This window comes from Carcharodon carcharias, chromosome 35, assembly GCF_017639515.1.
Source record: "Carcharodon carcharias isolate sCarCar2 chromosome 35, sCarCar2.pri, whole genome shotgun sequence".
In the NCBI taxonomy this organism is placed as follows: domain Eukaryota; kingdom Metazoa; phylum Chordata; class Chondrichthyes; order Lamniformes; family Lamnidae; genus Carcharodon; species Carcharodon carcharias.
Window position 1 is genome coordinate 5,363,483 of NC_054501.1, and position 24,860 is coordinate 5,388,342.

General features: G+C 52.3%; 1 protein-coding gene across 2 annotated transcripts in view; it reads right to left on the reverse strand.

The window, feature by feature from the left end:
- Positions 1-10,702: 10,702 nt before the first annotated feature.
- The window catches only part of otud5a (OTU deubiquitinase 5a), a 103,937-nt gene continuing 89,779 nt past the window's right edge, over positions 10,703-24,860 (reverse strand). For both annotated transcript variants that reach the window (XM_041179577.1, XM_041179578.1), the window contains exons 7-9: positions 20,348-20,555; positions 19,544-19,651; positions 10,703-11,097 (exon numbers count right to left, since the gene is read on the reverse strand). In XM_041179577.1, the coding sequence (XP_041035511.1) occupies positions 10,973-11,097; positions 19,544-19,651; positions 20,348-20,555 (441 nt within the window). In that variant the 3' untranslated portion in view covers positions 10,703-10,972. The remainder of the gene's footprint in view (positions 11,098-19,543; positions 19,652-20,347; positions 20,556-24,860) is intronic.

Genomic DNA, 24,860 nt, shown 5'->3' on the forward strand with positions numbered 1-24,860 from the left:
AGGCAACTACAGAAGCATGAGGGAGGAGCTGGCCAGAATTGACTGGGAGATGAGCCTAGCAGGAAAGACAGTGGAACAGCAATGGCAGGAGTTTCTGGGAGTAATTTGGGAGACACAGCAAAAATTCATCCGGAGGAAGAAGAAGCATACTAAAGGGAGGACGAGGCAACCATGGCTGACAAGGGAAGTCAAGGACAGCATAAAAGCTAAAGAGAAAGTATACAATGCGGCGAAGAGCAGTGGGAAACCAGGGGATTGGGAAGCCTACAAAGACCAACAGAGGACAACTAAAAAAGAAATAAGGAGGGAGAAGATTAAATATGAGGGTAAACTAGCCAGTACTATAAAGGAAGATTGCAAAAGTTTTTTTTTAGATATATAAAGGGTAAGAGAGAGGCAAAAGTGGACATTGGGCCGCTGGAAAATGACGCTGGAGAAGTAGTAGTGGGGAACAGAGAAATGGCGGAGGAACTGAATAGGTACTTTGATTCAGTCTTCACAGTGGAAGACACGAGTAATATCCCCAAAGTTCAAGAGAGTCGGGGGGCAGAGGTGAGTATGGTGGCCATTACCAAGGAGAAGGTGCTAGGAAAACTGAAAGGTCTGAAGGATAAATCCCCTGGACCAGATGGATTACACCCCAGAGTTCTGAAGGAGATAGCTGAAGAGATAGTGGAGACGTTAGTGGTGATCTTTCAGGAATCACTGGAGTCAGGGAGTGTCCCAGAGAAATGGAAAATCACTAATGTAACCCCCCTGTTTAAGAAGGGAGTGAGGCAAAAGATGGGAAATTACAGGCCAATTAGCCTGACCTCAGTCGTTGGTAAGATTTTAGAGTCCATTATTAAGGATGAGGTTTCAGAATACTTGGAAGTGCATGGTAAAATCAGGCAAAGTCAGCATGGTTTCATCAAGGGGAGGTCATGCCTGACAAATCTGTTAGAATTCTTTGAGGAGGTAACGAGTAGGTTAGACAAAGGAGAGCCAATGGATGTTATCTACTTGGACTTCCAGAAGGCCTTTGACAAGGTGCCGCACAGGAGGCTGCTCAGTAAGATAAGAGCCCATGGTGTTAGAGGCAAGGTACTAGCATGGATAGAAGATTGGCTGTCTGGCAGGAGGCAGAGAGTGGGGATAAGGGGGTCCTTCTCAGGATGGTGGCCAGTGACTAGTGGAGTTCCACAGGGGTCAGTGTTGGGACACAACTTTTCACATTATACATTAATGATCTAGATGAAGGAACTGAGGGCATCCTGGCTAAGTTTGCTGATGATACAAAGATAGGTGGAGGGACAGGTAGTATTGAGGAGGCGGGGAGGCTGCAGAAGGATTTGGACAGGTTAGGAGAATGAGCAAAGAAGTGGCAGATGGAATACAACATGGGGAAGTGTGAGGTCTTGCACTTTGGTAGGAAGAATAGAGGCATAGACTATTTTCTAAATGGGGAGAGAATTCAGAAATCTGGAGCGCAAAGGGATTTGGGAGTCTTAGTCCAGGATTCTCTTAAGGTTAACTTGCAGGTTGAGTTGGTAGTTAGGAAGGCAAATGCAATGTTGGCATTTATTTTGAGAGGACTAGAATATAAAAGCAGGGATGTGCTGCTGAGGCTTTATAAGGCTCTGGTCAGACCACATTTAGAATATTGTGAGCAATTTTGGGCCCTGTATCTCAGGAAGGATGTGCTGGCCCTGGAGAGGGTGCAGAGGAGGTTCACGAGAATGATCCCAGGAATGAAAGGCTTAACATATGAGGAAGGTTTGAGGACTCTGGCTCTATACTCGCTGGAGTTTAGAAGGATGAGGGGGGATCTGATTGAAACTTACAGAATACTGAAAGGCCTGGATAGAGTGGACGCGGGGAAAATGTTTACACACAGCTTGATGCAGCAGCACACACAAAGGTGGCCATCAGTATGAGGGCAATGTTGGGCACGTTTGTCCCCCCTTTATCAAGAGGCTTGTACGTCACATCCCTGCAGACACGATCCATTTCGACCTCCAGATAAAGCGAAAGATGGCTCGGGTGATCGCCATCGAGCAGGAGTCTGGAATGGGCCAGACCTGCGCCACGTACAGCAACAGCGAGAGTGCCTCACACATGATGACCAGGTTCTTGCCCGCAATGGAGAGGGAGCGTCGCTCCCACATGCCCCGTTTCCTTTTCACCATTGACTCTCACTCCTTCCAGTTTCTAACGCGTGCCGTTGTCCCTCCGAACCATATCCCCAGCACCTTCAGGCCGTCAGCCCTGACAGTGAATGGGACAAAGGATCAGTCAGCCCAGTTCCCAAAGAATATGGCCTCACTCTTCCCATGATGGAGGAGAGAGTTTGTGATCTCAAGTTGTTGAACTCAATATTCAGTCTGAAAGGATGTAAGGTGCCGAGTCGATAGATAAGGTGCTGTTCCATCCATTGTTTTACCTCTACCTTTTAGCCTGTTTCAATCCGTTCCCCCCACCCCACCCCCCACTAGGGCTATCTGTCCCTTCCACGTGCTGCTTTCTACCCTTAATGTCCCCATTAGCACATTTCTTCGCCAATTTCACCACCATCAACATCTCTTTATCCTTTTGTCTGTGACATCTTTTGGCTCCCCCCACCTTTCACTGACCCTCAATCCAGCTCTAATTGTCCCCTCCCCCCTGCCCCTTAAACCAGTTTATATTTCACCCCTCTTCTGCTTTCCCTTAGTTCTGGTCAAGAGTCACAGGGACTCGAAAGGTGAACTGTGTCCCTCCCCGCAGATGCTGCCAGACCGGCTGAGTTTTTCCAGGTATTTTTGTTTATGTTTTGGATTTCCAGCATCGGCAGGTTTTTGCTTTTATCAGCCTTGAATATATTCAGTGACCCGGCCCCCACTGCTCTCTGGGGGAGGGGAGTGGAGAGAATTCCACAGACTGACCACCCTCTAAGACAAGAAATTCTTCCTCATCTCCGTCTTCAATAGGAGACCCCTCATTCTGAAACTGTGCCCCCCCCCCATTCTAGATTCCCCCCAATGAGGGGGGGAAACATCCTCTCAGCATCCACCCTGTCAAACCCCCTCCCCTCAGAATCTGACATGTTTCAATAAGATCACCTCTCATTCTTCTAAACTCCAATGGGAAGAGGCCCAACCTGCTCAAACTTTCCCCATCAGACAAACCCCCTTCGTCCCAGGAATCAGCCGAGTGAACGTTCTCTGAATGGCTTCCAATGCGAGTCTGTCCCTCCTTAAGTACGGAGACCAGAACTGTCCACAGAGCCCCAGGAGCGGCCTCACCAACGCCCTGTCCAGTTGTAGCAAGACTTCCCCACTTTTATACTCCATCCCCCCCCTCGCAATAAAGGACAACTTTCCATTTGCCTCCCTAATCTCTCGCTGCATCTGCAGACTAACTTTCTGTGATTCTTATGTCCAGAAAGGAAGTACACACTTATTTTGTTGCACTCTAGAGCACACACTTTGGAATCACAGGTTTGTTTTGTTCATTCATGGGATGTGGACATCACTGACTAGGCCAGCATTTATTGCCCATCCCCAATTGCCCTTGTTCAGGGGGTATTGAAAAGTCAACCATGTTGCTGTGGGTCTGGAGTCATAAGTAGATCAATCCAGGTAAGGAGGGCAGATTTCCTTCCCTAAAGGGCATTAGTGACCCAGACTCATGGTCATCATCAGACTTTTAACTCCAGATTTTTATTGAATTTAGAATTTCACCATCTGCTATGGTGGGATTTGAACCCAAGTCCCCAGAGAATTACCCTGGGTCTCTGGTCCACTGACAGTACCACTAAGCCATCATGTCTCCCGCAGGTACAAGCCCGATTCCAGATATATGAGCACCAAAATCAAGGCTGACACACCTGGTCAGTGCTGAGGGAGCGCCGCACTGTCGGAAGGTCAATATTGAGGGAGCGCCACACTGTCAGAGGTTCAGGGCTGAGGGAGCGCTGCACTGCCGGAGGGTGAGTACTGAGGGAGTGCTGCGCTGTCGGAGGGTCAGTACTGAGGGAGAACCGCGCTGGCAGAGGGTCATTACTGAGGGAGTGCCTTGCTGTTGAGGGTCAGTACTGAGGGAGCGCCACACTGTCAGAGGGTCAGGGCTGAGGGAGCGCTGCACTGTCGGAGGGTCAGTGCTGAGGGAGTGCCGCGCTGTCAGAAAGTCAGGGCTGAGGGACCGCTGCACTGCTGGAGGGTCAGTACTGACGGAGCGCTATGCTATCGGAGGGTCAGTACTGAGGAAGCACTGCACTGTCGGACCATCGGTACTGAGGGAGCGCATCGCTGTCGGAGGGTCAGCACTGAGGGAGTGCCACACTGTCGGAGGGTCAGTGATGAGGGAGCGCCGCACTGTCGGAGGGTCAGTACTGAGGGAGCTCCACACTGTCGAAGGGTCTGTACTGAGGGAGCGCCGCACTGTCAGACGGTCAGCACTGAGGGAGTATCACACTGTCGGAGGGTCAGTGCTAAGGGAGCGCCGCACTGTTGGAGGGTCAGTACTGAGGGTGTGCCGCACTGTTGGAGAGTCACTAAACCGAGGGTGGATGCAAAAGATCTGGCAGCCAGTATCCCGGAGAGGAGCAGGGGGGCGAGAGTTGAGCCCATTGTCCTGGGGCAAGTAGTAATCCCTCACTCAACAATGCAAAAAAATGATCTGGGTGACTATCTGGTTGCTGTGAGTGTGTGTGGGGGGGAAATCTGAGACATCTCGATTGTCCTGAAACCTGCGAGCTAAGTGCAATTTCTACGGACGATTTCCACTTGTACCAATAGCCCGTGCTTATTTACACACGAGGGTAAAGAAAAGTTAGGGGAGCAGGCAACTCGTGCTTCAATATTTGGCCCAGCAATATCCCATCGAGAGGCTGTCAGAGGATTTTTACCTTCAAATATTTTTGGTCAGCTCTGGATGGTTTTATGTGGAAAAAACATAGTTGCTCATGGGATGCAGGCATCGCCAGCTCGGCCAACATTTATTTCCTGTCCCTCATTGACCCTGTTCAGTGGGCATGTTAAGAGTCATTGCTGTGGGTCTGGAGTCATGTGTAGGCCAGACCAGATAAGGATGGCAGATTTTTTCCTTCCCTAAAGGGCTTTAGTGAACCAGATGGGTTTTCAAGTGGAATTTCAAATTTCTCCATCGACCGTGGTGGGGTTTGAACCCTGAGTCTCTCTGGATTACCAGTCCAGTGACAATACCACTACGCCACCAGCTCCCCTAGGGGGGAAGGACTTTGCCCCGACTCTGGGAACTTGGCATAAACCACTTGCTCACAGACATGGGTACAGGATAAGGCATTTCCTGTATACGACAGGACCTGTATATTAGAGTGAATAGGGGTCTCACCGAGTAGGACAAGTTGCTGGAAGAGGGGGAGAACAGCGAGGGGTGGGGGGGGGGTGGGTTGCACTGGTGAAATTAGCTAACACGGCACTGATTCTCCGCTTATCCTTCCATCAACCCCCTCGCCCCCCCCCCCCCCCCCCCAAAAAAAAACAAAACAGGCAAAAAAAATTCTCAACAGCCCTGGAAACATCAGGGTCACTTGATCCAAAGTGACATCGCTCAGTTGGTAGGATGGCATCGCACATACCACCTCCCCCTTATCCAGGATAGGACCCCCTAACTAAAAAGCTGAGTTCCAGCTGGCAGATGGACTTGGGGGTGACCACCCAGACATCGAGGGTACCTATCCAGGAGTCATTGGATGGGAGGCAGAGTTGATACAAGGTAAACCTCCCAGCCCCCAGAAGTCGGGTATATCAATGGGTGCACACGGTGGGAAGTTGTTTTTGTGGGGGGTGGTTAGCGAGTAGGTGGTAGTTAGACGTGTCCGGTGGAGGACCAAGGGGTGTATACCGCTTCTGCCCGACTAACTGATGCACCATATTAAAACTGCTGCTCCTTGATAAACTCTCCTCCACCTCAATTACCAATCGTTGACAACCTATCTCGTTCCTCCCCAGACCTGCAAACTCACCACGCAAGAAAATTCTTCCCTCCCCTTTAGCCTGAACAAGGTGGAGCGCAGTCAACGGTTGTAAGGAAATGGGGGGGGGGGGGCAGTCAGATTGTGCACAGCAAGATCCCACACGCTGCAAGGTGATAAACGAGCCAGCTTATCCATTTTAATGAGGGATAGTGATGCGTTGGGGAGGGGGGGTGAAGAAACATGCAAATGGGAGGAATTCGACCAAACAGGAAGTGCTGGTACAGATAGAAAAGTAAATGATGTAGAGAGTTGGGTTTATACACATTCAACCTGAATCTTTATAGCACCTTTAACATTGTAAAATGTCCCCAGGGTGCTTCGCAGGAACGTTAATCAGACAGGATCTGACTCTGAGCCACATAAGGAGATATTATCAACAGGTGACCAAAAGTTTAGTCAAAGAGGTCAGACTTAGAGGAGGATAGCTAGAGACAGAGAGAGGAGGATAGCTAGAGACAGAGAGAGGAGGATAGCTAGAGACAGAGAGAGGAGGATAGCTAGAGACAGAGAGAGGAGGATAGCTAGAGACAGAGAGGAGGATAGCTAGAGACAGAGAGAGGAGGATAGCTAGAGACAGAGAGAGGAGGATAGCTAGAGACAGAGAGAGGAGGATAGCTAGAGACAGAGAGAGGAGGATAGCTAGAGACAGAGAGAGGAGGAGAGGCCCAGGGAGGGAAATCCAGGGCTCTGGGTTCACCAGGCAGCTGAAGGCACGGCTGCCAATGGCGGAGCGATGGGAACTGGGGGATGAGCGAGAGGCCAGAATTGGAGGAACGCAGAGATCTCGGAGGTTACAGAGATAGGGAGGGCTGTAGGAGGTTACAGATAGGGAGGGCTGTAGGAGGTTACAGAGATAGGGAGGGCTGTAGAAGGTTACAGAGATAGGGAGGGCTGTAGGAGGTTACAGAGATAGGGAGGGCTGTAGGAAGTTACAAAGATAGGGAGGGCTATAGGAAGTTACAGAGATAGGGAGCAGTGTAGGGGCTGGAGGAGGTTACAGAGATAGGGAGAGTTGTAGGAGCTGGACCAGGTTACAGAGATAGAGAGGGCTGTAGGAAGTTACAGAGATAGGGAGGGGTGTAGGGGCTGGAGGAGGTTACAGAGATAGGGAGGGTGTAGGGGCTGGAGGAGGTTACAGAGATAGGGAGGGTTGTAGGAGCTGGACCAGGTTACAGAGATAGGGAGTGTTGTAGGGGGCTGGAGGAGGTTACAGAGATAGGGAGGGTTGTAGGGGCTGGAGGAGGTTACAGAGATAGGGAGGGTTGTAAGGACTGGAGGAGGTTACAGAGATAGGGAGGGTTGTAAGGACTGGAGGTTACAGAGATAGGGAGGGTTGTAAGGACTGGAGGAGGTTACAGAGATAGGGAGGGTTGTAGGGGCTGGACCAGGTTACAGAGATAGGGAGGGTTGTCGGGGCTGGAGGAGGTTACAGAGATAGGGAAGGGTGTAGCGGCTGGAGGAGGTTACAGAGATAGGGAGGGTTGTCAGGGCTGGAGGAGGTTACAGAGATAGGGAGGGTTGTCAGGGCTGGAGGAGGTTACAGAGATAGGGAGGGCTGTCGGGGCTGGAGGAGGTTACAGAGATAGGGAGGGTTGTCGGGGCTGGAGGTGGTGTGGGGGGGGTGGGGTTTGGATTACAGAGAGCGCCCCCTGTGGGGGGGATTTGAAAATAAGGATGAAGATTTTGAAGTGGAGGCCTTGTGGGACCGGGAGCCAGCGCAGGGCAGGTGGGTGGGCTGCTGGCTGAATGGGTCTCCCTGCGAGTGAGGAGACGAGGGGGCAGCCGAGCTTTGGATGATGTCAGATTCCGCAGGCCGGAGCGCTGGGATGCAGCCACGAGCGCACTGGAACAGGCAAGGGCACAGGTAACTCCTGATGCTGGGGAGGGATGGGGGAAAGCCAGGGTCGGTGGGAGACTTCGGCAGAGATTGCTGGACACACAACGTGCAGGGAGATGGAAGTAAAGGAGCGTAGAAAGAGCTGGGCACGACGGGCTGAAGGGCCTCCTCCTGTTCCTGCACCAAAATCACAACAGCGAGAACCATTCGAGAGATTAAACTTTATTACGATGAAACAAACTGGGGTTGCGGGGGAGTGGTGGTCAAAGACTGGTTCCAACCATCAGCGAATATTCGTGTTCCTGCAGGCATCACTGTCCGCTGCGGGATCCTCCTGTGCCTTCTCCCGTGTGGTTAGGGCGCCCGAACAGGGTTCACAGCTACACCCCGACCCACACCCTTTCTCTTCCCCACCGCCCCCCCACCCCCTCCAGAGGAACGTACTGACTTTGATCCCGCGGCTGAGGGGAAGGGGTGAGCTTTCGCGGCTTGGCACAGGCTGGCTGTTGGACCACAGTGTGCGGCACAGGCCGATCCCCCGCTCTCTTGCCCACCTGGCCAGGGGGGAGCGTTCCTGAACCCCCCCACACACAGACTGGGTAGGACGGGGGCACTGACAAGTTCCACTAGCGGGGCCACGGCAGAGAGACAAACACTAGGAACATTGGAGAAACTGCAAGTTTCTAAATCACCCCCGGGAGGGGACTTCACCATTTCTTGGAAAACATTCCCGACTGTTCCCTTCCCGGAGGGTTTAAACCAGGCATGCAGAGGCTTACGGGCATTTCTAACCGCGCCCCACGCGGAATCAGGACACATCCACCTTGCGCACAGCAAAAGATCCCAGAAACAGCGGTGATAAATGACCCAGGTCATTTTCTACCAGAACTGATATCCCTTATGGGGCCGGGGTGGGGATAAATATCAGCCTCAGGGCACCACTGATAACACACCCGCAGCCACCCCCACTCCCCTAGAGGCCGTGGGATCTTTTACTTCCAACCAAGAGGGCGGATGGGGCCCTCGGGTTTAACGCCTCTTCCTGAACGACAGCCCCTCCGACAGTGCGGCGCTCCCTTAGCACCGACCCTCCACAGTGCGGCGCTCCCTCAGCACTGACCCTCCGACAGTGCGGCGCTCCCTCAGCACTGACCCTCCGACAGTGCGGTGCTTCCTCTGCACTGAGTGACAGGAGGGGTGCTGGTCGGTCCTGGGTTAGGCAGCGCTTGAGCTACCGCACCAGGCAGGAGATGCAGAGAGAGAGAGAGACAGACATATTCCGACGAGTGTCATCCAATCCAACATGCACTCTGCGATCTGTGAATAGGACGGTGCAGACTCCAACTCTCCAGTGAGCAGTAAAATCCAGCGGAGAAGGCAGCAGCGGGAGTCAAACCATCTCCATATCCAGTCCCCGCGGCTGCAGTTGAGACAGCAGGCGAGCGGGTCCTTTTGCCTATTGGTCACAGGTGACGTTGACAGGCATCAGCCCAGCGGTTGCACACACCGGGACGTGGAGGTCGGCCGACTGTACCAGCACGAGCCACACTTGCGGTATTCCTGCCGCCTGTAATCTTCGGCAGAGCCACCACGACAGTCAGATACCTGGGCCCTCGCCCCACCCCCCCACCCCCCAACGTCTTTGGGAGACTAGGGGATGCTGGGGAGTGGGGTGAGGGCGGGTGGTTGAGGGGAGGGGAGGGTTGGAATAAACAGACATTTGGCAACCAGCCAGACAACACACGGCGCCTGCCGGTTCTCCCGGAGATTCGCACAGTTCCCCCCCCCCCCCACCCCCCCACCACCTTCCTACCGCATCCCAGGTCGCAACTGGCTGGAGACGGCCCCCGGGGACACTGAGCACCACTGACAGGCCCAGCCACATCTGTAACCTCCCCCCCCCCCCGGCCAAACCCTGGTCCGGCTGCTCTGTAAACCCCCCCCAGGGTCCGGCTGCTCTGTAGAGTGGCCCCGAGGTGGGGGAAGAGGGAGGGGAGAGAGAGGCGCCCCGAGGTGGGGGAGGGGGACAGACAGAGGCCCCGAGGTTGGGGAGAGGGAGGGGAGAGAGAGGCGCTCCGAGGTGGGGGAGGGGGACAGACAGAGGCCCCGAGGTGGGGGAGGGGGACAGACAGAGGCCCCGAGGTGGGGGAGGGGGGACAGACAGAGGCCCCGAGGTGGGGGAGGGGGACAGACAGAGGCCCCGAGGTGGGGGAGGGGGGACAGACAGAGGCCCCGAGGTGGGGGAGGGGGACAGACAGAGGCCCCGAGGTGGGGGAGGGGGGACAGACAGAGGCCCCGAGGTGGGGGAGGGGGGACAGACAGAGGCCCCGAGGTGGGGGAGGGGGGACAGACAGAGGCCCCGAGGTGGGGGAGGGGGGACAGACAGAGGCCCCGAGGTGGGGGAGGGGGGACAGACAGAGGCCCCGAGGTGGGGGAGGGGGGACAGACAGAGGCCCCGAGGTGGGGGAGGGGGACAGACAGAGGCCCCGAGGTGGGGGAGGGGGGACAGACAGAGGCCCCGAGGTGGGGGAGGGGGGACAGACAGAGGCCCCGAGGTGGGGGAGGGGGGACAGACAGAGGCCCCGAGGTGGGGGAGGGGAGATTCCTCAGTTCCCCGCGCACCCCCCCCACCCCACTGACGTGCTTCCTCTGTCCTGGGGGCGAGGGGTCCCGGGAAGGGGGCCAGGAGTCGGAAGCTCGGAACGTGTCACGATGCGGATCTGCAACCACCAAAGGGTAAGCTCCTGGCACCCAATGCCCACCACCCACCCCACCCAAACCCCTGTCTCAACACCCGCACCCCCCAACCCGGAGACCCTGAGCCCCCTCGGGCACAATGTGAGGTACCTCAACGCCAGAGAGACATGAGAATGGGAATGGACAGGAAATAAACAAAAAAAAATTATATTGTCTAAGACTGAACGTCAGTATTATGGTGGGTGCAACATTATTACATCTCATCATTTTTGTTATTTAAGTTCCATACATGCATGTAATTCGAGAAACAAACAAAAGAGTCTGTGTGTGTGTCTAGCACTGGAAGGGGAATGGCTGGGGACAGGGGTTCGCAGAGTACTGAATGAAGTCCATGTGACAACAGGGCAGGACTGGAGAGCTGGGGCGGGTAGGGTGGAGGTGAGGGTAGAGGAAGCTGTCCATCAGCTGTTGTCTGGGGAAGGCTCTCTGTATGAGTCCCTGCCCATCTTCATACTGTCCAGGTATTCCTGCTGGGACACAGCCAGTACCGAGGCGAGAATTTCATCGTCTTCCCAGTCAGCCAGGCCTGCATGAGAGGGGGAAGGGGGAAGAGAGAAGGGGGTGAAAGAGAGAGAGATGGGGAGAGAGAGAGAGAGAGAGAGAGATGGAGAGAAAGAGAGAGAGAGAGATGGAGAGAAAGAGAGAGAGAGAGATGGAGAGAAAGAGAGAGAGAGAGATGGAGAGAAAGAGAGAGAGAGAGATGGGGGGAGAGAGAGAGAGAGAGATGGGGGGAGAGAGAGAGAGAGAGATGGGGGGAGAGAGAGAGAGAGAGATGGGGGGAGAGAGAGAGAGATGGGAGGAGAGAGAGAGAGAGATGGGGGGAGAGAGAGAGAGAGAGATGGGGGGAGAGAGAGAGAGAGATGGGGAGCGAGAGAGAGAGATGGGGGGAGAGAGAGAGAGAGATGGGGGGAGAGAGAGAGAGAGATGGGGGGAGAGAGAGAGAGAGAGAGATGGGGGGAGAGAGAGAGAGAGATGGGGGGAGAGAGAGAGAGAGAGATGGGGGGAGAGAGAGAGAGAGATGGGGGGAGAGAGAGAGAGAGAGATGGGGGGAGAGAGAGAGAGAGAGATGGGGGGAGAGAGAGAGAGATGGGGGGAGAGAGAGAGAGAGATGGGGGGAGAGAGAGAGAGATGGGGGAGAGAGAGAGAGATGGGGAGAGAGAGAGAGATGGGGAGAGAAAGAGAGAGATGGGGAGAGAAAGAGAGAGATGGGGAGAGAGAGAGAGATGGGGAGAGAGAGAGATGGGGAGAGAGAGAGATGGGGAGAGAGAGAGATGGGGAGAGAGAGAGAGATGGGGAGAGAGAGAGATGGGGAGAGAGAGAGAGAGAGAGATGGGGAGAGAGAGAGAGAGATGGGGAGAGAGAGAGAGATGGGGAGAGAGAGAGAGATGGGGAGAGAGAGAGAGATGGGGAGAAAGAGAGAGATGGGGAGAAAGAGAGAGATGGGGAGAAAGAGAGAGATGGGGAGAAAGAGAGAGATGGGGAGAAAGAGAGAGATGGGGAGAGAGACAGAGAGAGATGGGGAGAGAGACAGAGAGAGATGGGGAGAGAGACAGAGAGAGATGGGGAGAGAGACAGAGAGAGATGGGGAGAGAGGGAGAGAGATGGGGAGAGAGAGAGAGAGATGGGGAGAGAGAGAGAGATGGGGAGAAAGAGAGAGATGGGGAGAGAGAGAGAGATGGGGAGAGAGAGAGAGAGAGATGGGGAGAGAGACAGAGAGAGATGGGGAGAGAGACAGAGAGAGATGGGGAGAGAGACAGAGAGAGATGGGGAGAGAGACAGAGAGAGATGGGGAGAGAGACAGAGAGAGATGGGGAGAGAGACAGAGAGAGATGGGGAGAGAGACAGAGAGAGATGGGGAGAGAGACAGAGAGAGATGGGGAGAGAGACAGAGAGAGATGGGGAGGGAGAGAGAGAGAGATGGGGAGGGAGAGAGAGAGAGATGGGGAGAGAGAGAGAGATGGGGAGAGAGAGAGAGATGGGGAGAGAGAGAGATGGGGAGAGAGAGAGATGGGGAGAGAGAGAGAGAGATGGGGAGAGAGAGAGAGATGGGGAGAGAGAGAGAGATGGGGAGAGAGAGAGATGGGGAGAGAGAGAGAGAGATAGGGAGCGAGAGAGATTGGGAAAGAGAGATAGGGAGAGAGAGAGAGAGATTGGGAGAGAGAGAGAGAGATAGGGAGAGAAAGGGAGAGAGAGAGATAGGGAGAGAGAGAGATAGGGAGAGAGAGAGATTGGATGAGAGAGAGAGAGATTGTGAGAGAGAGAGAGAATGGGAGAGAGAGAGATGGGGAGAGAGAGAGAGATGGGGAGAGAGGGAGATGGGGGGAGAGAGGGAGGGAGATGGGGAGAGAGAGAGGGAGATGGGGAGAGAGGGAGAGAGATGGGGAGAGAGAGAGAGAAGGGGAGAGAGAGAGAGAAGGGGAGAGAGAGGGAGATGGGGAGAGAGAGAGAGAGAGAGATGGGGAGAGAGAGAGAGAGAGATGGGGAGAGAGAGAGAGAGATGGGGAGAGAGAGAGAGATGGGGAGAGAGAGAGAGATGGGGAGAGAGAGAGAGAGATGGGGAGAGAGAGAGAGATGGGGAGAGAGAGAGAGATGGGGAGAGAGAGAGAGATTGGGAGAGAGAGAGAGATTGGGAGAGAGAGAGAGATTGGGAGAGAGAGAGAGAGATTGGGAGAGAGAGAGAGAGATTGGGAGAGAGAGAGATGGGGAGAGAGAGAGAGAGATTGGGAGAGAGAGAGATGGGGAGAGAGAGAGAGATGGGGAGAGAGAGAGATGGGGAGAGAGAGAGATGGGGAGAGAGAGAGAGATGGGGAGAGAGAGAGGGAGATGGGGAGAGAGAGAGGGAGATGGGGGGAGAGAGAGAGGGAGATGGGGAGAGAGAGAGGGAGATGGGGAGAGAGAGAGAGAGATGGGGAGAGAGGGAGAGAGATGGGGAGAGAGGGAGAGAGATGGGGAGAGAGAGAGAGAGAGATGGGGAGAGAGAGAGAGAGAGATGGGGAGAGAGAGAGAGAGAGATGGGGAGAGAGAGAGAGAGATGGGGAGAGAGAGAGAGAGAGATGGGGAGAGAGAGAGAGAGATGGGGAGAGAGAGAGAGATGGGGAGAGAGAGAGAGATGGGGAGAGAGAGAGAGATGGGGAGAGAGAGAGAGAGATGGGGAGAGAGAGAGATGGGGAGAGAGAGAGATGGGGAGAGAGAGAGAGATGGGGAGAGAGAGAGAGATGGGGAGAAAGAGAGAGATGGGGAGAAAGAGAGAGATGGGGAGAAAGAGAGAGATGGGGAGACAGAGAGAGATGGGGAGAGAGACAGAGAGAGATGGGGAGAGAGACAGAGAGAGATGGGGAGAGAGACAGAGAGAGATGGGGAGAGAGACAGAGAGAGATGGGGAGAGAGACAGAGAGAGTTGGGGAGAGAGACAGAGAGAGATGGGGAGAGAGACAGAGAGAGATGGGGAGAGAGACAGAGAGAGATGGGGAGAGAGAGAGAGAGAGAGAGATGGGGAGAGAGAGAGAGATGGGGAGAGAGAGAGAGAGATGGGGGGAGAGAGAGAGAGAGAGAGAGATGGGGAGAGAGAGAGATGGGGAGAGAGAGAGAGAGATGGGGAGAGAGAGAGAGATGGGGAGAGAGAGAGAGATGGGGAGAGAGAGAGAGATGGGGAGAGAGAGAGAGATGGGGAGAGAGAGAGAGAGATGGGGAGAGAGAGAGAGAGATGGGGAGAGAGAGAGAGAGATGGGGAGAGAGAGAGAGATGGGGAGAGAGAGAGAGATGGGGAGAGAGATGGGGAGAGAGAGAGAGATGGGGAGAGAGAGAGGGAGATGGGGAGAGAGAGAGAGAGATGGGGAGAGAGAGAGAGAGATGGGGAGAGAGAGAGAGATGGGGAGAGAGAGAGAGATGGGGAGAGAGAGAGAGATGGGGAGAGAGAGAGAGATGGGGAGAGAGAGAGAGATGGGGAGAGAAAGAGATGGGGAGAGAAAGAGATGGGGAGAGAAAGAGATGGGGAGAGAAAGAGATGGGGAGAGAAAGAGATGGGGAGAGAAAGAGATGGGGAGAGAAAGAGATGGGGAGAGAAAGAGATGGGGAGAGAAAGAGATGGGGAGAGAAAGAGATGGGGAGAGAAAGAGATGGGGAGAGAAAGAGATGGGGAGAGAAAGAGATGGGGAGAGAAAGAGATGGGGAGAGAGATGCAGGGACGGCGAGGGATATTTGGAGGTGCGGAGAATGAGAGATGAAAGCCAGTGAAAAGAGCAGAATGTGAGACAGAAAGCATTGGGGTGGGGAGGTGGAGAGAGAGAGGCAAAAGTTGACATTAAAACCAGTGTTGATGACCCCAACTTCAAACAGAATCAATTTCGGATCCTCCTCCCGCGGTTCCACTTCATTCCGACCCCTACTCACCCCTCCCTTCCAAGTGGCATATCTGCACACCAGTAACACCACGTCTACAGGTTCCCCTTTATCCACGTTAGTTACTACTTCCTCAAACAACTCCAATAAATTAGTCAAACATGATTTCCCTTTCATAAAGCCATGGTGACTCTGTCTAATTGCATTAGGGGTTACTAAGTGCCCCGCTATAACCTCCTTATTAACTGTTTCTAACATTTTCCCCATGGCAGAGGTTTGGCTAACCTGTCGTCACCTGCTTGCTGTCTCTCTCCGCCCTTGAATAGAGGGGTCACATTCGCCATTTCCCAATCTGATGTGGACCTTACCATAATCAGGGGTATTTCAGAAAACTTAAACCGACTATCTTATAGGGCCCAGTGATCGAGTCCAACGCGGTCCTGACTCTTTCAGATGAAAATTCATTCATTCTTTCATGCGATGGGGTCATCGTTGGCAAATCCTTGAGCTAACTTCTCAGCGCCCTTTTTCCCTGGTGGTCCTCATCATTTCAAGTTGCTCCCTCCTTTCACCTCTTGATTCACAAGTATTAAGAACGTGAGAACGAGGAGCAGGAGTGGGCCATTCAGCCCCTCGAGCCTGCCCCGCTATTCGATACCAACGTGGCTGATCTCATTTCGGCCTCAACTCCAATTTCCCGCCCTCTCCCCATAACCTTTCAACCCGTTACTAATTAAAAATCTGCCCATCTCCTCCTCAAATTTATTCAGCGCCCCGGCATCCACTGCTCTCTGAGGTAGTGACTTCCACAGATTCACCAACCTTTGAGAAAAGTAATTCCTCCTCATCTCTGATTTAAATCTACCCCCCCTTAGCCTAAACACTATGGCCTCTCCTTATGGAAAGTCACACAAGGGGAAACATCCGCTCCACGTCTACTCTGTCTGCCCCCTTTATTACCTTATATACCTCAATTAGATCCCCTCTCATCCTTCTAAACTCTAGCGAGTATAGGCCTAAACTGCTCAATCTCTCCTCATAAGACAAGCCCCCCCATCTCTGGAATCAATCTAGTGAACCTCCTCTGAACCATCTCCAGTGCAACCACGTCTGTCCTCAAGTAAGGGGACCAAAACCATGCAGAGTACTCCAGGTGCGGTCTCACCAATGCCTTGTACAGTTGCAACAACAATTCCCTATTCTTGTACTCTATTCCTTTAGCAATAAATGCCAAAATTCCACTTGCTTTCCTGGGATGCTACTCGTGTCTTCGACAGTGAAGACAGATGCAAAGTTAGGTGTCGCCCTTTTAGGGCAGAGGCGAGGAGGGATATTTTTCTCTCGGGGGGGGGGTTGCGCGACTTTGGAAACCCTCTGCCCCCCCAAGGGTCATCGAGCCTTTTTAAGGCGGAGGTAGGTATGATTCTTGTTAGGCAGGGGAATCGAAGGTCGTCGGGGGAGGGGCGGGGGGGGGGTTAGATGGGAAACGTGGAAATCGAAACACAAGATAATCAGCCGTGATCTTATCGGATGGCGGGGCAGGCTCGAGGGGCCGAATGATCCAACTCCTGTTCCTATTTCTTACGTTCTGAATATCTGTTCAACGCTTCCACCATTCTGATATTTCCCATTACCAATTCCCCACTCTGTCTCTCTCGAGGTCCAATGGCCACTTTACTTACTCTTTTCCTTTTTAAATGCTTGTAAAATCTCTTGCTGTCTGCTTTTATATTTCTTGCTAGCTCTCTCTCGTACTCTAATTTCTCCCTCGTTATTAATTGTTTAAATCACTCTGTGCTGGTTTTTGCCCAAACTTCTGACCTACCACTAATCTTTGCAGAGTCATACATTTTTTCTTTCAATTTGACTTTCTTAGTTTACCACTGATGGCACATTCATCTCCGAGAGTTCTTTCTCATTGGAATGTGTCTTTGCTGAACATTTATCCAACATCTCCTTAAACGTCTGCTACTGACCTATTCCTTGACCTAATTTCCCAATTCACCTTAGCCAGCTCCGTCTTCATCCCCTTATAATTGCCTTTAAGTTTAAAACATTAGTCCTAGGCCCACTCTTCTCACCCTTGCACTCAAACTGAATGCGAAATTCAAACACATTATGATCAATGCTACCTAGAGGCTCCTTCACTGTGATGTCATTAAGTCTGTCTCATTGCGCGTTACCAGGTCTAGAAAAGCTCTTGAACGTGCTGCTCTGAGAAACAATCCTGGATATACTATATATAAGCTCACCTTCAAGGCTACCTTTGCCAATCTGATTCATCCAATCTATATGTAGATTAAAATCACCGACAATTCCAGCACCTTTCTCAGAAGCCCCCCTTATTTTTTGCTTATATCCCGGTCTATTGTATCGTTACTGTTAGGGAGTCTAAAAAATACTCCCACAATTAACTTCTTACTTCTACCTATTTCTTATCTCTACCCAAACTGGTTCTACATCTTGATATCCTTAGAACCAAGGTCATCTCTCTCCAATGTACGAATGTCTTTCCTTTGATTAACAGAGATACCCCACCACCTTTTCCTGGCTTCCTGGCCTTCTGCAATGTCATTATCCTTGAATATTCAGGCCCCAGCCTAGGTCAACCTTGCTGCTATGCTTCTGTAATGGCTATCAGACGTATTTATTTCTATCCGAGCTTTTAATCCATTCCGAATTTAGGGGAAGCGAAGGCAGAGCGATATTATCACTGGACTAGTATTCCAGGGTAAATCTCTGGGGGCCTGGGTTCGAATCCCACCATGGCAGACTGTGAAATTAGAATCCAATAAAAATCTGGTATTAAAAATCTGATGATGACCACGAAACCATTGCCGATGGTCGTAAAAGCCCATCGGGTTCACTGATGCCCTTTAGGGAAGGGAATCTGCCGACCTTACCTGGTCTGGCCTACACGTGACTCCAGACCCACAGCCATGTGGTTGACTCTGACATGCCCCTCTGAACAAGGGCAATTGGGGACGGGCAATAAATGCTGGCCTAGCCAGCGACGTCTGCATCCCATGAACGAATAATAAAGCAATGCTATGTGCAGCCAGAGACAGAGCTATTTTTGCAACCTCTGTTGCTGCACTAGGTTTGTAAGACGCGTTCCTTCCTTCCATGCTCTGATTGCCATTACCCTTATTGCCACCTCGCTCTCCCCAATTTATATCATCCCCCAACCCCACTATTTAGTTGAAAATCGTCTCCACCGCCCTAGTGATACGACTCACCAGAACAATGGTCCCAGTACGGTTCATGTGGACACCCATCCCAACAATTCCGCTCCCGCTTTCCCCAGGTCTGGTGCCAGTGCCCCAAGAATCGGAACCCATTTCTCCCTTGCCAGTCCTCGCGCCACATGCTAACTCTCCGATCTTATTTACCCTATGCCAATTTTGCTCGTGGCTCAGATCGGAAACCAGAGGTTGGTGCCTTGGAGGCTCTGCTTTCCAGTTCGGCCGCCTAGCTGCTCAGACTCCCTGTTCAGGACCTCTTCCCTAGTCCCACCCGTGCCGTTTGTAAACGACGTGGACCAAGACAACTGGATCCTTCCCGCACCCGCTGCAAGTTCCTCTCCAGCCCCCAGCAGACGTCCCGAACCCTGGCACCGGGCAGGCAACACAGCCGTCTGGACTCTCACTCTTGGCTGCGGAGAACTGTCTATCCCCCCTTACTATACTGAAGATCCTTGGTCCCTGGAGGTGTATTTGCCGTGGACCACACTGGCACCCACGAGCACCTACATTCTGCAGCCGCAACACATCGCCTGTTCTGCCATCTTTAATGAGTTTGACTCAATTGACTGTTTTCTTAGTCAAATTTTCAATGAATGCAACTAGTCCTGTTTGTGGTTATATCATATCAAAAAGCATTCTACTAACCCCAATTGAAAATCCCTAGTTTAGGTTATGATAAACAGGAAGTACCCACCAGCCGATTACCCCCTTCCCTCGATTTTTGTTTCGAACATGGCTCTGGCTGTCTACAGGTGGCTGCTAAGCCCCCTCCAGCCCAATTCTGGCCGTATCTCGGCCCCTTTCGCTGAACTCTCACCGCTTTTTAACAAAGCGGTGGCAACAAGGCACTTTTCCGTCGAGGACGGGGATGGTCCCTTCCTGCGCTGTGAGGCCTACTGCAGTCAATCAGCGCACCATCCAAATCCAGCACCAGGTTCCTTTATGGAATGCGGCCGGACCCGAGGAGGAGAGGTGGGAGCGACGGGGGAGATTAGAGACTTACACCTGTCTCTGGCACTCTTCTCCCCAAAGACTGACACCAGCGGGAATGAGTCTCGAAGTCCCCTCCGAAGCTGTTCACTCCTCGGAAACCTCGCCCTCCCGCGCCCCCCCGGACCCACAGAAGCCTTGCCGGCTAAACATCTGGACCTATTTGTTAATTCTCGGGTTCCCCCCCCACCTCCCGCGCCCTGCATCCCCCTAGTCCAAAAGGCGGGAGGGAGGTCCTGGGGCCACGAGAAGGTGGGTTAATGAGCTGGGGTCCGGCTGCGCTAGGTTCGGTTGCAATGCTACGCACGGTCGAATTGGTTTGGGGAGGAAGGAGGTTTGGACGGTACAGGAACAGCGCTTGCGGAGCGGCGCAATTGGCGGTCAGGGCACCAGACTTACCGAACGCGGTGGGCGACATCTGCTGCATGATCGCCCGGCAGTCAATGGCGGGACAGAACGAGACTGCCGGAGACATCGCTCGCTCGCCAATCATCTGATTACTTGTACCTGGAGCAGCGGGGGAGGGGGGGGGGGGGGCAAACAAACAGGAGACACAACAGTTAGAAGAGTTTGCATGCGTGCAAGAGGAACGAGCAGGCAGGGCAGGAACAAGACCCAATGGGTGTGGGGGGGGAGGGCATGTGGAAGGGCAGGCGGTTGGGGGGGGTGGGGGGTTGGAGAAGGGTGCGCACGAGAAACTTCAGGAGTCTTGAAGAGAGAAACGCCAGCGGTTGGTAAGAGAGACTGGCTTTGGGTTCCTGCGCTGGTGTGCGGGGTACAGGATGCAGCTCTCTCAATGCCAGTTTGGTGAACCTCCTGCAACACTACACGGCAGACATGAGGGCTCAGGGACCTGAACTGCAGCTGGTTTATGACTCCTTGGTGCGATCCCAGGCCCGTTGATCCCCGATTGCTGCGGACCAGGAGCTCCTGGACGGTGTGGGTTATCGCCACCATTGGGGCGGAGGGGGAGTATAATCGAGATCACAAAGCTGGAGGTGGGGGGTGGGGGGGGGGTGGCGCAAAGGGCACGGGGCCAGGGCAGGATTAATGTCGGGCTGCGAGGCTCTCCAGTCTGAGCTACCGGAGGCTGCTCGGAGGGGGAGGGAAACAGGGATGACATGACAACAGAAGCCGGGTGGCGATTTGGGGGAGGGGTGGGGGGCGGGGTCAGGGGCTGGGGCGGCAGTCTGGACCACTGACCTGGTGCGCAGGGCGAGGGGGGCTTCGCTAGGACAAGCGCCGCGGCACTGCCGGGCGACGGGGGCTTCACGGCGGCATCCGCGTGGAGGTCGGAATGTTCCGGCGACGAGGCCAGGCTCCGCTGCCTGGGCGAGCGCCCGCTCCACTCTTCCAACCCGCTGCTCGCTGCAGCTGTTGCAGAGCTACACGTGGCAGAGGCTTTGCGGGGCTGCAAGACACAAGAGCAGATCACAATTTTAGTCAACTCTGCACAGTTACACAGTGAACAATCCTTACACTGCTGAATAAACAGCGAGTCTGCACAGTTACACAGTGAATGATCCTTACACTGCTGAATAAACAGCGAGTCTGCACAGTTACACAGCGAACAATCCTTACACTGCTGAATAAACAGCGAGTCTGCAGAGTTACACAGCGAACAATCCTTACCCTGCTGAATAAACAGTAACTCCACACAGTGACACAGTGAACACTCCTTACCCTGCTGAATAAACAGCGAGTCGGCACAGTTACACAGCGAACAATCCTTACACTGCTGAATAAACAGCGAGTCTGCACAGTTACACAGCGAACAATCCTTACCCTGCTGAATAAACAGCGAGTCTGCACAGTTACACAGTGAACACTCCTTACCCTGCTGAATAAACAGCGAGTCTGCACAGTTACACAGTGAACATTCTTTACCCTGCTGAATAAACAGCGAGTCTGCAGTTACAGAGTGAACACTCCTTACCCTGCTGAATAAACAGTGACTCTGTACAGTTACACAGTGAACACTTCTTACCCTGCTGAATAAACAGCGAGTCCGCACAGTTATACAGTGAACACTCCTTACCCTGCTGAATAAACAGCAAGTCTGCACAGTTACACAGTGAACGATCCTTACCCTGCTGAATAAACAGCGAGTCTGCACAGTTACACAGTGAACGATCCTTACCCTGCTGAATAAACAGCGAGTCTGCACAGTTACACAGTGAACGCTCCTTACCCTGCTGAATAAACAGCGAGTCTGCACAGTGACACAGCGAACACTCCTTACCCTGCTGAATAAACAGCGACCCTGCACAGTTACACAGCAAACACTCCTTATCCTGCCGAATAAACAGCGAGTGTGCACAGTTACACAGTGAACGACCCATACGCTGCTGAATAAACAGCGAGTCTGCACAGTTACACAGTGAACGCTCCTTACCCGGCTGAATAAACAGCGAGTCTGCACAGTTACACAGCGAACACTCATTAACCTGCTGAATAAACAGCGACCCTGCACAGTTACACAGCGAACACTCCTTACCCGGCTGAATAAACAGCGAGTCTGCACAGTTACACAGTGAACATTCCTTACCCTGCTGAATAAACAGCGAGTCTGCACATTTACACAGTGAATGATCCTTAACCTGCTGAATACACAGTGACCCTGCACAGTTACACAGAGAACACTCCTTACCCTGCTGAATAAACAGCGAGTCTGCAGAGTTACACAGCGAACAATCCTTACCCTGCTGAATAAACAGTAACTCCACACAGTGACACAGTGAACACTCCTTACCCTGCTGAATAAACAGCGAGTCTGCACAGTTACACAGCGAACAATCCTTACCCTGCTGAATAAACAGCGAGTCTGCACAGTTACACAGTGAACACTCCTTACCCTGCTGAATAAACAGCGAGTCTGCACAGTTACACAGTGAACATTCTTTACCCTGCTGAATAAACAGCGAGTCCGCACAGTTATACAGTGAACACTCCTTACCCTGCTGAATAAACAGTAACTCCACACAGTGACACAGTGAACACTCCTTACCCTGCTGAATAAACAGCGAGTCGGCACAGTTACACAGTGAACACTCCTTACCCTGCTGAATAAACAGCGAGTCTGCACAGTTACACAGTGAACATTCTTTACCCTGCTGAATAAACAGCGAGTCTGCAGTTACAGAGTGAACACTCCTTACCCTGCTGAATAAACAGTGACTCTGTACAGTTACACAGTGAACACTTCTTACCCTGCTGAATAAACAGCGAGTCCGCACAGTTATACAGTGAACACTCCTTACCCTGCTGAATAAACAGCAAGTCTGCACAGTTACACAGTGAACGATCCTTACCCTGCTGAATAAACAGCGACCCTGCACAGTTACACAGCAAACACTCCTTACCCTGCTGAATAAACAGCGAGTCTGCATAGTTACACAGCGAAAGCTCCTTACCCTGCTGAATAAACAGAGAGTGTGCACAGTTACACAGTGAACGACCCATACGCTGCTGAATAAACAGCGAGTCTGCACAGTTACACAGTGAACGCTCCTTACCCGGCTGAATAAACAGCGAGTCTGCACATTTACACAGTGAATGATCCTTAACCTGCTGAATACACAGTGACCCTGCACAGTTACACAGAGAACACTCCTTACCCTGCTGAATAAACAGCGAGTCTGCAGAGTTACACAGCGAACAATCCTTACCCTGCTGAATAAACAGTAACTCCACACAGTGACACAGTGAACACTCCTTACCCTGCTGAATAAACAGCGACCCTGCACAGTTACACAGCAAACACTCCTTACCCTGCTGAATAAACAGCGAGTCTGCATAGTTACACAGCGAATGATCCTTACCCTGCTGAATAAACAGCGACCCTGCACAGTTACACAGCGAACACTCCTTACCCTGAATAAACAGCGACCCTGCACAGTTACACAGCGAACACTCCTTACCCTGCTGAATAAACAGCGAGTCTGCACAGTTACACAGTGAAAGCTCCTTACCCTGCTGAATAAACAGCGAGTGTACACAGTTACACAGTGAACGATCCATACGCTGCTGAATAAACAGCGAGTCTGCACAGTTACACAGTGAACGTTCCTTACCCGGCTGAATAAACAGCGAGTCTGCACAGTTACACAGTGAACATTCCTTACCCTGCTGAATAAACAGCGAGTCTGCACAGTTACACAGTGAACACTCCTTACCCTGCTGAATAAACAGCGAGTCTGCACATTTACACAGTGAATGATCCTTAACCTGCTGAATACACAGTGACCCTGCACAGTTACACAGAGAACACTCCTTACCCTGCTGAATAAACAGTAACTCTGCACAGTGACACAGCGCACACTCCTTACCCTGCTGAATAAACAGTGACTCTGTACAGTTACACCGTGAACGATCCTTACCCTGCTGAATAAACAGCAAGTCTGCACAGATACACCAGTGAATGACCCTTAACCTGCTGAATACACAGTGACCCTGCAGTTACACAGAGAACACTCATTACCCTGCTGAATAAACAGCGACCCTGCACAGTTACACAGCGAACACTCCTTACCCTGCTGAATAAACAGCGAGTCTGCACAGTTACACAGTGAAAGCTCCTTACCCTGCTGAATAAACAGAGAGTGTGCACAGTTACACAGTGAACGACCCATACGCTGCTGAATAAACAGCGAGTCTGCACAGTTACACAGTGAACGCTCCTTACCCGGCTGAATAAACAGCGAGTCTGCACATTTACACAGTGAATGATCCTTAACCTGCTGAATACACAGTGACCCTGCACAGTTACACAGAGAACACTCCTTACCCTGCTGAATAAACAGCGAGTCTGCAGAGTTACACAGCGAACAATCCTTACCCTGCTGAATAAACAGTAACTCCACACAGTGACACAGTGAACACTCCTTACCCTGCTGAATAAACAGCGAGTCTGCACAGTTACACAGCGAACAATCCTTACCCTGCTGAATAAACAGCGAGTCTGCACAGTTACACAGTGAACATTCTTTACCCTGCTGAATAAACAGCGAGTCTGCAGTTAGAGTGAACACTCCTTACCCTGCTGAATAAACAGTGACTCTGTACAGTTACACAGTGAACACTTCTTACCCTGCTGAATAAACAGCGAGTCCGCACAGTTATACAGTGAACACTCCTTACCCTGCTGAATAAACAGTAACTCCACACAGTGACACAGTGAACACTCCTTACCCTGCTGAATAAACAGCGAGTCGGCACAGTTACACAGCGAACAATCCTTACACTGCTGAATAAACAGCGAGTCTGCACAGTTACACAGCGAACAATCCTTACCCTGCTGAATAAACAGCGAGTCTGCACAGTTACACAGTGAACACTCCTTACCCTGCTGAATAAACAGCGAGTCTGCACAGTTACACAGTGAACATTCTTTACCCTGCTGAATAAACAGCGAGTCCGCACAGTTATACAGTGAACACTCCTTACCCTGCTGAATAAACAGTGACTCTGTACAGTTACACAGTGAACACTTCTTACCCTGCTGAATAAACAGCGAGTCCGCACAGTTATACAGTGAACACTCCTTACCCTGCTGAATAAACAGTAACTCCACACAGTGACACAGTGAACACTCCTTACCCTGCTGAATAAACAGCGAGTCGGCACAGTTACACAGCGAACAATCCTTACACTGCTGAATAAACAGCGAGTCTGCACAGTTACACAGCGAACAATCCTTACCCTGCTGAATAAACAG